The sequence below is a fragment of the Paramormyrops kingsleyae genome, chromosome 14 (genome assembly GCF_048594095.1).
Source record: "Paramormyrops kingsleyae isolate MSU_618 chromosome 14, PKINGS_0.4, whole genome shotgun sequence".
NCBI lineage: Eukaryota > Metazoa > Chordata > Actinopteri > Osteoglossiformes > Mormyridae > Paramormyrops > Paramormyrops kingsleyae.
This window is the reverse complement of record NC_132810.1, coordinates 27,586,076-27,599,835: the sequence shown is the minus strand read 5'-3', so window position 1 is coordinate 27,599,835 and position 13,760 is coordinate 27,586,076. Positions and strand designations below refer to the sequence as shown.

General features: G+C 38.5%; 1 protein-coding gene and 1 long non-coding RNA gene across 14 annotated transcripts in view; one reads left to right on the top strand and one right to left on the bottom strand.

The window, feature by feature from the left end:
- The window catches only part of cdin1 (CDAN1 interacting nuclease 1), a 32,136-nt gene extending 24,916 nt beyond the window's left edge, over positions 1 to 7,220 (bottom strand). The window contains exons 1-4 of one of the 5 annotated variants that reach the window (XM_072698917.1): positions 6,934 to 7,216; positions 6,455 to 6,500; positions 2,065 to 2,129; positions 1,582 to 1,642 (exon numbers count right to left, since the gene is read on the bottom strand). In XM_072698917.1, the coding sequence (XP_072555018.1) occupies positions 1,582 to 1,642; positions 2,065 to 2,129; positions 6,455 to 6,500; positions 6,934 to 7,034 (273 nt within the window). In that variant the 5' untranslated portion in view covers positions 7,035 to 7,216. Of the gene's footprint in view, positions 1 to 1,581; positions 1,643 to 2,064; positions 2,130 to 6,454; positions 6,501 to 6,777; positions 6,909 to 6,933 lie in introns of those variants that run through there. The other 4 variants (XM_072698918.1, XM_072698919.1, XM_072698920.1 and 1 more) reach the window with 4 other exon arrangements.
- Positions 7,220 to 12,753, top strand: LOC111856360 (uncharacterized). 9 transcript variants are annotated; one of them, XR_011982484.1, is made up of 4 exons: positions 7,232 to 7,243; positions 8,542 to 8,601; positions 8,728 to 11,851; positions 12,117 to 12,753. It is a non-coding gene; the product is annotated as an uncharacterized lncRNA (long non-coding RNA). The 9 variants fall into 9 exon arrangements; XR_011982482.1 differs by lacking the exon at positions 7,232 to 7,243 and adding an exon at positions 8,053 to 8,084; XR_011982485.1 differs by lacking the exon at positions 7,232 to 7,243 and adding an exon at positions 8,053 to 8,084 and having other exon boundaries at positions 8,542 to 8,784; positions 8,965 to 11,851.
- Positions 12,754 to 13,760: the final 1,007 nt, after the last annotated feature.

The window sequence follows — 13,760 nt, the reverse complement described above, 5'->3', positions numbered from 1 at the left end:
CGAAGAGCACAAGAAACAGTATGTTTGAGAAGACGACTAGATAAATACACTGGTGCTTGACCATTTAGTTCTCTACATCTAACTACAAGAATTTTAAAATGAATCCTAAAATTCACGAGCCAACATAAAGAATATAAAACGGGGGTAATATGAGCGTGCTTACTAGCACACGTTAGCAACCTGGCCACTGCATTTTTGTATTGTTTATAAATGTAAAACAGATGATTTATCTAAGCCAATAAACAAAGCATTACAGTAATCTAAACACGATTAAACAAATACATGAACAATTTTTGCCTGTTCAGCCAATGAAACAATAGGTCACAATTTGGAAATGTTCCTTAAATGAAAGCAACAAGAACGTGAGACTGATTTTATATTCGAATCAAGAGTCAAAGAGGAAACAAATATTACTCCCAGATTTCAAACCCTGGACTTGGCAGTTGTACAAAACGAGGCAAGCGCTTGACTAATTTTTGGGTAAAATTCAAGAGAAGCTATAATCGTGGTTTCAGTTTTACTGGATTTTAAATAGAGGTAGTAATTAGAGAGCCCCTCTTATCTGTGATAAGCAGTCAACTAGGGTGGACAACCTGGCAAGTCGGTTTGGTATGAAAGACAAACATAACCGAATGTCATCAGCACACAAGTGAAAAGAAAACTAAGTTGTGATACACATCAGACTGAAAACAAACTAAATAATTAATGGTGAAAATTCTGCTGGTGGCTTAACCTGACCAATAGACTCATTTAAATATTTGTAACTTCATAATACAGTATATTAATTGTGCTTATACTACAGCACTGTTGAGTCTCAAATTTGAAAGATGTTGATTTTCCTATAACCCAACACATGAACCAATATGTAGCAAATGAATGTGCAATCATCATCTTTATTTCTGAAATTACCAAAGAAATTACTACAAATCACTTATATTACCTGTTTAACCTAAGTCTGGTTCATCCATATTGCAGAACAACACTATGAGGTATATAAAGCCAAATTAATAAAACTATGCCTGAATTCCACAGTCAATATATATTTTGCTTACAACTTTGTAAAGACTAGCTTTTGGGCGTAGTGGCAGGCAATTTCCAAACTAACAACTGAATTGTTTTAAGCAACAGACTACTTTTGAATTAAATACAGTGGCTTGGGTTGTACAAAGGCAAAATAATTTGTATACGGTACTGTCTAGACATTATACCACGATATATGGTATTCTGAAATCTTGGCAAATTGAGCATGCATGGTGGTAAGATTCAGTTTCAGCGAAAGAAAATACCACGGTATGCCACAGTACCTTAATCCCGCCCAAACCAAAAAAGTATTCTTACTAATAAATGTGTTTTCAGTTCATAAATGTGAAAATAATATCTTCCAATATAAACATGTAAATCATATGTGTGTTAACTGTGGTATAAGTGGATTAATGCCCTCCAAGCCATGCATCACACATTTTTTAATTAATAGACAGAAGTTTATTTTCAGGGAATTTACTTAGAGGCTTGTAGATGCTTTGAAACATCAAACTTTTTGCAGCAAAATTTGCTGCCAATATATGAAAACAGAAAAATTACCTTATTAGCCAAACTGAACAGGACTTGGGATGAAGGACACATCTTCATTTGGTTCATGTAACTTCAAAATGAAAAAAAAAATAACATCAATTTCATAACTGTGTATTTAGACAATACAAAAAGATAATGAAACATTAAACTTGCCAAACTAGTAATATAGGATGTGAAGCTCTGACAACTGATAGATATTTTAAACCAAAAATGCTGGATGTTTTAATCATAGCTTTTTGTCCAAAATTAAACAGTTGCTCAAACCTTTCATTTTACTAGGCTTCACTGCCATCACCTCACACAGTTTCCAAAGATTAAAAAGCTAGTTAAACTACTTTTCCGTCCCTTTAAATTACATCTATAAAAATTATAGGTTACAATATACATATTGTCTTATTAGCAATTAAATAATTCCAGAATATTAGCAGGTGGAAGATAGCATGTAAATTGAAAAATACCATTAAGTTGCCAATAAAAACAGAAAATGAATACCTTTGATAGTACTCTTCAAAAGCCTCTGGGGTGTGGTGTTTTGAAATGGATCTTTTGATTCTCTTCTAAAACAAGAAACCATTTAACTTAATATGACTTAGTATTTTTTTACACAAATTATAACTAACAACATATGCAACAATATGCAAGCCTAATGCTAACACAGTCATTAACAATAATAAAAAATAAGCGTAGTATAAGCACTAGCCCACCAATCACAGACATTAATAAATAGAAAGGGGGGGCTGTCAAAATGACAGCATTGTATTCCTCGGATAGCCCCATCACCTGCATTGTTAGTGCTGGGCAGTATGACCAAAAATTTGTATAATGGTACTTTTTAAGATTCTGGCGATTTCGCCGTATATAATGATTTATTTTTTCCCAAAGTTTACCATTACCATGACAGCAAGCATTTACATCAATAGAATAAGTTCATAAATGTTTTTGACAAGGTGTGTTTTTTCATTCAAAAATTGTTTACAGTTAGCTTGATAATATATCCAACATGTTTTATTAGATTATTAAAGTATATTCAGTTCGATAGCAACATATTTTTTTGATTATAACTGTCTACTTAGCTCAAAAGAATATTCACTGACATTTTTTGTTAGATTAACACCAACAGACATCTCCACCTGCCTGTGATGGTGAGGCCTCCCTTCAAGATGCGCTGAATTACTTCTGATTATGGTCTGAAGCACAGAATGACACAGCTGCAAGGAAGACTACCCTGCCTCCCAAAAATCATGTGTTCCGCCTGGCCATGGCTGATGTGAGGAGAACTATTTTCAGAGTCAACCCACAGAAGGCCACTGGGTCAGATAACATTCCTGGTTGTGTGCTCAGGGGATGTGCAGACCACCTGGCAGATGTCCTCACTGACATCTTCAATATCTCTCTGAGCACCACAGTCATTCCAATATGCTTCAAAGCCACCACCATCATCACCATCAAGAAGTCGCCAGTGTCCTGCCTCAATGATTACTGATTATCGCACCATCATTAAGTGCTTCAAGAGACTCGTGATGAGGCACATGAAATCACAGCTGCCCCCTTCACTGGATCTCCTGAAGTTTGCATATTGTTCCAACGGCTCAACGGATGATGACATTAACTTCACCTGGCCCTCACCCACCAGGACAAAAAAGACACTTATGTGAGAATGCTGTTCATAGATTTAAGTTCAGCATTCAACACAATCATTCCTCAGCAGCTGATCGGAAAGCTGAGACTACTGGGCCTGAACACCTCCCTCTGCAACTGAATCCAAGACTTCCTAACTGGGAGACCTCAGTCAGTCAGGATTGGGAATGTCTCCAGTACCACTACACTGAGCACAGGGATCCCCCAGGGCTGTGTGCTCAGCCCTCTGCTATTCACGCTGTTGACCCATGACAGTCCAGCAATGCACAGCTCAAACCAAATCATCAGATTTGCTGATGAGAAACTGAAGTGGGTCTGATCGAACGACGAGGCGATCAGTGGAGATGGTCCAGAGTTCCTTGGTGTTCAGATCACGGAGAACTGTACATGGACCCTCAATACCAGCTCCATTGCCAAGAAGACCCAACAGCGTCTCTACTCCCCGCGGAGACTCCCCCCCCAATCAACAACAACAACAAATTCATTTTTGTATAGCGCATTATCACAACATTACATCGTCTCAAAGCGCTTTACAACATCCCCACCCAAAGCCCCCAGTGAGTAAGCCATAGGCGAAAACTCCCGAGAAGGAAGAAACCTTGGGAGGGACCAGACTCAAAGGGGGAGCCCATCCTCCAGGGGCCGGCAGGGAGAGTCAAATACAGTAAAATTTGAGACACAAACGGGGAGCAGGGGGGAGATGACAAGCACATGAACTCACCACGTTCTACAGAGAGACTATAGAGAATATTCTGTACATCTGCATCACTCTTGGTATGGGTATTGCTCCATTTTGGATCACAAGACCCTACAGAGGATAGTGAGGACAGCTGAAAAGATCATTGGGGTCTCTCCAGGGTTCTTGCAGGTTTCAGTAAGTTAAATTTAAGACCTTTTTAAGACATTTTAAGACCATTATGAGTAAAATGCACTCGATGCATTACTAGAAACATTCGAATGATACCAGAATTTCTCATATTTTATGTCATATCTCATATCTCATATCCTTAGCCCAACATCCACATATCATATGTGTTTACAAAGTGCGTTTTAATAAGTTCACATGTGTTTAAAGCATGTGGGAGTGGTATTTTAAGGCTTAAACTATAAAAAGCTTATGTATATGGTCTTTCTATATCGCAGATTTTCACCTATTGCTGATGGGTCTGGAACGTAACTTCCGCGATAGGCAGGGGATCCAGACCCATCAGCCATAGGTGAAAATCCACGATATAGAATGACCATATACATAAACTTTTTATAGTTTAAGTGATCCCCCACCTATCACGGAAGTTATGTTCCAGACCCATCAACGATAATGAAAACAACTGGAAACAGCTGATAAACACGGGGAATCTGCACGGGGTTAACGAGGGGGCGTGGCACACAGGAGGAGCGGACGAGCGGGGCAGGACATACTGAACTTTTAATCAGATTTTTTAGATTTTCTAAGCAATTTTTATACAAATAAGTTTTTTTTCATCTCTATTTTGCTTTTTTTGTCTTGGTTTAACTTTTTTTTTTGTTTTTATAAAGCATATTAAATAACCCCTGTGTATGATAATAAAAACTTGCCTTACAATAAGGAGACCGAGAAACATTCTCCTCAAGATCACACGAACAACTAAAATATATATGCTGGAAACTAAGACATTCACAAGGTAACTCCATGAAAAGCTCTGCAAAAGTAGAAATGTGTTTATTTTAATTATAATTTAAGATAACGTTAGCCAACTGGCTAGTAGCTGCCTTTTAACTGAAAAAATTCACTCCAGTCATCAGAGAAAAAAGTTACATCAAAACATTTGCATTGCAATAATGTATGGCATGAAACAAACTTGTAACTATGTCATTCAGTAATACAAATAATAAAACAACATACCATTCACATTGGCCTCAAGAACTAAGTTAGCGCATGATTCCCCTGCACTTCCTGTTGTAGCTGAGCGTGCACCTGACGTCAGTGCCTGAAAGTGCACGTTCTGCAGCCAGACCCTTCTCAAACTGCCTAGCTGCAGTGATCACGCGATGGGATTTGTAGTTTTATTACCACGCAGACACCGGTGCAGACCAGAAAATACAACCAACAGATTAGTTTTACAGCGATTTACTATTTTATTTTCTGCGGACAATGCTTTTTGGGAATGAACGTAGGTAAGAATTTTAAGACTTGGGTATATTGAATTTAAGGATGAAATAGGATGAAAATCTGGGCATTTTTAAGACATTTTAAGGCCTTAAATTTAACTTTCTGAATTTTAGACTTTTTAAGACCCCGCGGGAACCCTGTCTCTCTCCCATCTGTTGCATCCGCAAAGCCACCCGCATTGTGGACAATCCCACACACCCTCCCACACCCTCTTCTCCCTCCTTCCATCTGGCAAAAGGTTCCGTAATATACAGGTAAAATAAGAAGGGCAACTGGAGGGTCCCAAACAAAGAGATAGATTCTTATATTAGCTGCCCACTACCAGAAAATAAAATTTAGAAAAGTGACCCAGTCTGAACACCAAAACATTTCAACAGCTGTATAGCAGTCCTTCAGAGGTCCCCCCCCAAAAAAAAAAAAAATCTGAGGCTGAATGGAACTGAAGCAAGAATTGCCAGTGCCAGTGCTGATTGGAATGTGCTTTTTTTAACCATCAATCATGATCTCTGCCAATCAAGCAGCTGCAATACTGAGATATACTGAAAATATTTAAAATCAATCAATGGTTTAGCATAATGGGGTGGCACAGTGATTCACACTGTCGCCTCACCTCTGGCACCTGGGCTCAAGTCTCCACCAGGGTTCTGTGTGTGTGGATGTTCTCCGTGTTATCATGGGATTTCCGGTGTCCCCCCACAGTCCAAAAACACACTGAGGTTAATTGGAGTTACCAAATTGCCTGTAGATATGCATGTATGTGTGACTGGAGTGTGTGTGTGCCCTGCGATGAGTTGCAGCCCCATCCTAGATTGTTCCCTGCTTTGTGCCTGTAGCTTCTGGCATAGGTTCCTCACCCCCAATCCCCCCCGTAACCATGAATAAGCCAAGCAGTTACAGAAAATGGATGGACGGATAGTTTTGGCATAATAAGTTTTAGGTAAATCTATAAAGGAAGACAATACCTCACAGAAATCTAGCATTAATTGTGATCCTAGTCTGAAAATACTCCGTATGAATCAGAACCACCAGTTCAATTACAAATTCATAGAGACAATTATCTTTAAATCAGGTCCTGGACATGACAAAATTACTGACCTGGTACTCCAGAGAGAAGATGCTCAGCAGGGTGGAGGGCAAATAACTGAGGGGTGAATAGGTGATATTACTAGAATGTAATACAGAGAAACAAATCCTGCAAGGTACTTCGAAAACAGCGAGCGACTGACCGACTTGGGGTTTCCAACGCTATTTTAGGCTAGAACATTAATATCGCTGGTTATGGTGCAATTTCAAGACATGAACTTGCACAGTAGACTTGAAAATATATTTACAAAATAGTTGATTGTATGTACACATTTCATGAATACATAATCCAAATATGTTGTTTCGTAAATAAAGTAGTATAACATTTTACCAACCACAGCTGACGATTCATGATGATAATATTAAAATGCCCATATATATTGTTAATCTGGGCCAGCAATCAGACTGTTGATCACTATGAAGTGCTACAATTATTTTAATAATAAAAGAAATAAAATACGCTATAATTTCAAAAAGAACTTGCAAGGTACCCGGGGAATCTTTCCTGAAGCATCTTCATACAATGACGTGTAGGTTTAAGTTGGTCTGTATATTTTGCTATTACACGATATTCTGCCCGGGAGAGTTTCATTGTTTGAAATCGGCGTCTCTAAAGGGGAAACAAACGACTTTCAAACATAATACACGACCTAAACCTCTTCTCAGCAGTTAAAAACTTGACAACTATTCTCGCGCACGCGTTGTCTAGATCGGGATTGGGAATGGAACAGTAACAATTCTCGCACGAAGTAGACGAGTTCTCGCGCATGCGTCTTCCAATTAGGACCGCACCAGACGGAGGTGAGTGTTGCGTCAACGGAAGTTCAAAATGTTTGATCGTCACGTGGTTCATATGAACATCTGTTCTGAAATTCTTTCCTACCCATGAAAATGTCCTACCCGAGTTAACTGCGCATGCTCGTTCGCTACTTAACACACGCCCATAAATAAATGCTGCTTTCGAGTCTCTGCCTTTCGAAGAAGAAACAAGGTTAGTTTTATCGCATTTTTAGCTTATATATATATATATATAAACATACATACATATATGTATGTATGTATGTATCTATGTGTGTGCGTGCGTGTTTGAGTATCATACATTCTCGACTTACCATGTGCATGTGCAGTTTGAATACACTCTTGCCTCAATTTTCACGCTGCTTTAAAACTTGGCTGTGTGCGAATTTAACAGTATCCATAGTTTGCATAACAGTTTACGTCTCTATGATCGCATTCTTATTATCTGTTAATAAAAAAAATTAATAAGATTTCTATGTCATGTACACGATTTTACTCACGAAAAAGTGATTAGTATTTCTAATGATCCGAGCATTATGTTTGCATTAACAATCTAATACTGCACTTAGACCCTGGCTATAGATACATTATATGTGAAACGTAATGAAAACAAAATGTATGAATCGATAAAAACGGAATTTACTTAATTTTTTAGTGCTGAAAGTTATGTCGTGACTTCTCTATGCAAAGACTACATTTTATTCCAAGACACATTATATTGGAACACGCATTAATATATTATCCTTTCTGTTACCATTTCTGAAAATATCAGTTTTCTGAAGAATCATGGGTTATAAGAGTTTTATTTTTTTTGGACATAAGGAGCTTTTTTTCAAAGAAAAGTGTAAGTCACTTCAAGTTCGCTAGTGAATCCATCAAAGTAACGACAACAGTTAACGTTAATGCTAGTGGGGTTTTTTTTTTTACCGTTTTGACGCACATTCATTATAGCAGGGCAGGCTATAGTCTGTGAATACGGACTTAAAACTAACAGCAGATTAAACAGCTAAATGTAAAAGTATAAATATGATCCCTGTCAGTTCTCCCAATCTAATGACGACTATTTGTCAGAAATCAGTCTTGTGAAAGAAATTGATATGCTACATACTAATATTGCCATGGCTAGAATTTTATTGACAGTTCACCAATAGACAATCCACTTCGCACAAATAGTTTTTAAAATGCATTCACTGACTTGGCAAACATTAATGATTTGATTCGAGATTTGCACACTAAGACTCAGAAAAAGTGAAATAAAATGATTGCCGTTTAAATGGCATGTGTTTATCCTGTTTTGTCAGGTGACTGAACCTAAACAACTGTGCTGTGTATCAGACAGTGATGGAGAGAAGGGGTCACAGGTGATGTTGAACGATGACTTGATATTATTATACCTAGTTGTCCTGAGATTTAACATTGTTACCAATAATAGGCTGAGGCATTCTCTGTCAATGCTCATAAGGAATCCCTCAATGTTTTTTTATTAGGGGACAGAAGCATATCAGCCATGTTGTAGTTTAGGTGAAGAGGCAAGGTCACAGGAGGTGAATCTGAATGTTGATTATATATAACATATAATATGTGTGTGTGTATTATACATGTTGATTATACTAATATTTAACATTATGAGGAGTGATAGGCTGAGGATGTAAGTGATTCATTAGTGTTTTTGGCAAAAGTTTTGAACTGACATGTCTCACTTTTTTGTCACGCTATTTCATCAGGTGGCAATCCTGTCAGGTACTATTGCAGTCAGAGGGGAAGAGTTAGGGTCAAAGGTGAGGCCTATTAAAGGCATTGTCCAGCCCCCCAAAAAACTTTACTCACTATTTACTCCTTAAGTCATAGGTCCCCACCAATGTCCAGAGCAAATCTACGCCCTTGCTTTGTCCTGAGTTGACATTTTTTTGGAAACTCCCTGGTCAATTTAAAACGGGGTAAGAAAGTTGCCATAACATCAGACGTTTAAGTTTAGTTTGAAATTAGACGTTCATTTAGAATTGGAAAAAATTACTAGAGGTGATTTGTGTTTCTCTATTTACTTACATTTTGTTTATCTTGTGTGACCTTTCCCTGTTGATCCCTCATATATTTAAGTTGGATTTTGCAATTAAAAAGACATGTTTTAGGCTCACCTTAGTTAAAGCACGTGCTGCTGCTGTTTATTGGTTTGAATGATGTTTTTTTTAATTATGATCTCAAATTTGGTAGGTGATCCTAGCAGTCGAATCGTAATGTTTATTGATATATTTAGAGGGAGGGCAAGAGAAGATTTCTTTAAGAACATAAGAACATAAGAAATATACAAACGAGAGGAGGCCATTTGGCCCATCGAGCTCGCTTGGGGAGAACTTAACTAATAGCTCAGAGTTGTTAAAATCTTATCTAGCTCTGATTTAAAGGAACCCAAGGATTCAGCTTGCACTACGTTATCAGGAAGACTATTCCATACTCTGACTACACGCTGTGTAAAGAAGTGCTTCCTTAAATCCAGTTTGAAATGTTCTCCCGCTAATTTCCACCTATGGCCACGAGTTTAATTTATGGTGGTTTCAGTAATCCCACTCTGAGGACCTAAATCAGGGGTGGCCAATCATCCACAAAAGGCCGGTGTGTATGCAGGTTTTTTGGGGTAACCTTTAGGTCAGCTGTTCAAACCCAGGTGTGAGGACTCTTCAGCCAATCAGTCCTTTAATTAGTTACCTAATTAGGAAGTTGCAGCGAAAACCTGCATACACACTGGCCCTTTGCGGATAAGATTGGCCACCCCTGACTTAAATAATCTTAATGACTTAATCACCAATAAACTCAGACATGCATAGCATGCCACTTTGTGCCCTTTCTTCCATGCTGTCCTTGCATATAGTTCCTACCATGGTTTGCTTTGCTGTATGAGGATGCTTCAGTCCCTCAGAATAACGAGTACAGATGCATGGTTTTCCTAGTGACATGGAGAGGAGAAAAAAACAGTTCTCTGAAGTCAACAGGAGAAATCTCACTGTAACTAAGGAGGGCAAAAAAAATGCGAGGTAATCATATTCAAATGCTGCATTTACATATTTTCACAAAGAACACCATTGGTAAGCTTAATGTTTGGTTTATTAAAAATAAGGAACAGGGAAAAGCTTTCAAAACCTAGAGAGTTGAGATTACATGCTCTGATATTATACAGTATGTTACTAATAATTAACTCCCACCACCCTGCAAAAAATAAAAATCACATTTAGAAGTATTTTTCCTCTAATTCCACAATGTTGGATGAAATAACATGAAGAGAATGGAATTTACAATTAATTGGCTGTTCGTAGTATGTTATATGTTGCTTTATACCCAGTATTTTAACCTTATCTGGTAACGTTCCCTAAATCCAGTAATTTAGTGTTTAATATCTCAAGTAATTTATTGACTAATGTATCGACAATGAAAAACAGAATCGAACTGGAATGTCTGTCGTAAAGTTGAAATATCGTACCATGGACCATCGTAACTCGGGGAGCATCTGTCTTTCAGTCTAACTTCCGGAAAATATCTCTCTCTACACAGCTCTGGGCTGCACTAGCTTTCCCCCAGAAACCCGCCCCACCCCTGTCAAAATTGATTGGTTTACAGCCACCAATACTTCCACTGCAATATTTCCAATAAAGTGGCCAGTAAGTGTATGTCACTAAGCAATGTGAAATTAAGTTCTTTAGCTTTGGGTGAAATAGGGAAGTTGATTAATAATGTTATTTGTCTATCCATCATTTAATTTCAGGATGAAATCAGGTGATATGGAGGTTGCGACTGATGCTGAATGTTGTCACTTTTAAACATGTGTATAAACTGCAGTGCACGGGTGCTTGCTATTTCTGTCAGTTTAAATAGTATTTTTTTACATTGTGTATATTTAGACCTGAGAGCTATGTGAGAGATGCCCAACGGTGATAAAGTGATCTGCGTCTTTGACTATGACGGCAGGACACCTTTCACCTTTCATGTCCTCTGAGGTGTGACAGACCCCCTGATAGTCGGCCTGCATTGGCTGAGGCTGGCTGGGGCTGAATGGGAGAACTTGATTTTTATTATCATGCTGGTGATGAAACGTTGCACCAAGCCCGACAATTATTCTAACATTGATGGTATGGAGTTCCATTATAAAAATTTTGGCAATGGGGGAGAACGAACCACTGTTATCAAGCAGGATCTGATCAATCATGTAGGCGAGAGGGTGGTTGATGTATCTCAGTGCCCAAAATGCATATGTTCAGGAATGCAAATACCTTACATGCTTTGGATGCAGATAACACCCCATTCCTGCAATTATTTCCTCACACTGTTTAAGGAGAGTCAGACCCGTAAGGAGATAAACGGTGGTAAAAACACAAAAATTACAATTTAAGGATCACCTCAACCAGCTGCATATACTGTAAAGTTGATACTTTTACATTCCATCATAAACATTATGGCCTCACCTACAGATTCTTGCTACAAAGTGATCATGATATCATCCAGCGATGAGAGCGGGGAGTCTGAGGCATCTCATTCTCCAGCTCCACCTCCATCACTGGTCTCTGAGCGGGCAGAGGGGCCGCCAAACGAAGGTCTGCAGATTGCTCCTTGGGGATGACCAAGGTGATTTGAATTGTATTTCCACACTGGCCTTGTGCCAAGGGATGCTGACCTGTATAAAAGCATTGATAAGGGGGCTTGTAGCTATACTCATCAGCAGGCATCTGCAGAAACACTGCTATGGCTGTGAGGTCAATCACCCGAGTCAATGACAGCACCCTTGCTGTTTTTGCCTGAAAAAAATGATCTGTACAGTAAGTCCACTTTTATTCTTTGCTACGTGACATCCAGACTGATCGGCTGATCCCCACTTTGATACATGTTCTAGAGACCCTGGACATCCAAGTTCCAGTTAACAGGTTGGAGGGCACCATGGAAGCTTTTTTCTATGATCTACGAGAGTGACGAGATGGCATGTATGAAATTGCTAAACTGGAAGAGGTGGTGATTCAACACAATTCTGTACTTAAACCGATTGTGGAAGATTTTCTGGCTCGTTGGGAGGCTGACAACTAAAACCAGCTCGCAATGGGAAATGCTATTAGTAACGCCTTTCGTGAGTTCATATCCACTGTTGATGCATGCCTTGATAAAAAAGTCTGCCCTGAAAACAAATGAATTTTGGGATGTTTCGAGGGGTGATTACACATGTTGCTGATTTCATAGATTGTTATTTGACATCACTGGAGTCGGTGATTCTTATCACTGCAGAAAAGCATTACTTACCCAAGTGTTGGGAAGAGAAGAAACTCTGGAGTCTCACATGTCCTTGTCTGTCTTATATTCCTGTCAATGTATTTGATGGTAGTCACAGATTTATATTTTATGCCTTAATTGTACATGTCAATGCCCGTATCACTGAAAAACCCAATGCATTGATCTTATTGCTTGGAACGTCACTGAACAACTGTCACAGCTGTAAAGAATAAAAAAAAAAAAAAACTGTACACACTTTTGAAAAACTATCTTCTGTGTCAGAATTTTTTAAAAACTACACCCTTTCGAAAGCATATTTTCTGTACAACCTTTAAAATAAAAAAAACTGTGATAAACGGCGCCCACCTATAAAACTCACCACCGTTGCTCTACCCCCAAGTCATTTATAAAAGTATGACTACGAAAGACTAAAGTCTGACTTAAACCAGACGTACTACAACCTCAGCCACCCTGTGCAGGCTGCAGAGATCCGCTGAGGAGCAAATGGGGGAGAAACTTGACAATGATGAGGTCACTGAGTGCCTATCCATGCAGGATACTTATACTTTGCACAGACTCACTAGAATTTTGTTTTCCAAGGAACAGAGTGTTTGTACCGAGACCCATGTATCAGTGACAGGCTGATTTATGTGACATGCAGGGGCTGGCAGTGTACAGTGATGGGTTAAAATATCTGCTCACGGTCATTGATGCGTTTTCCAAAAAGGCCAATGCATGCGCGTTAAAAGACAAGACAGAAGCGACTATCATGGAAGCCTTTAATTCTTTTTTTTTTTTTTTTTAAACATATTTATTGGATTTTGTATTCATAAACATCTAACACTTTAAACATCTTGAACATATGGCAGTAAGAAAACAATAAAAACAACTTTAATGACACAAAAAAAAAGTACAGGTTACTGCGTACATTCCCAAATGCAGTCACAATTTTCATTACCTCACTCTCTATCCACTTCCTCAACTTCCCCATTTTTTAATAGTTCCAGAGACATCTTCCAAATGTCAAAAAATTCTGAAGATCTTTTCCTAACTACATAGGTCAGTTTCTCAAGAACTAAACTTGATGTTACATTGTTTAACCATTGGTCAAAAGAGGGGCCACCAACATTCTTCCAGCATACTGCAATACAACGTTTGGCATGGAGTAAGCAAAGGTCAACCATTTTTCTCTCTGTATGAGATAAATTACAGTCATCTGGATAAGTGCCTAAAATACAGACCTTTAGACTTAACGATACAGGGGAAGATGTGATCC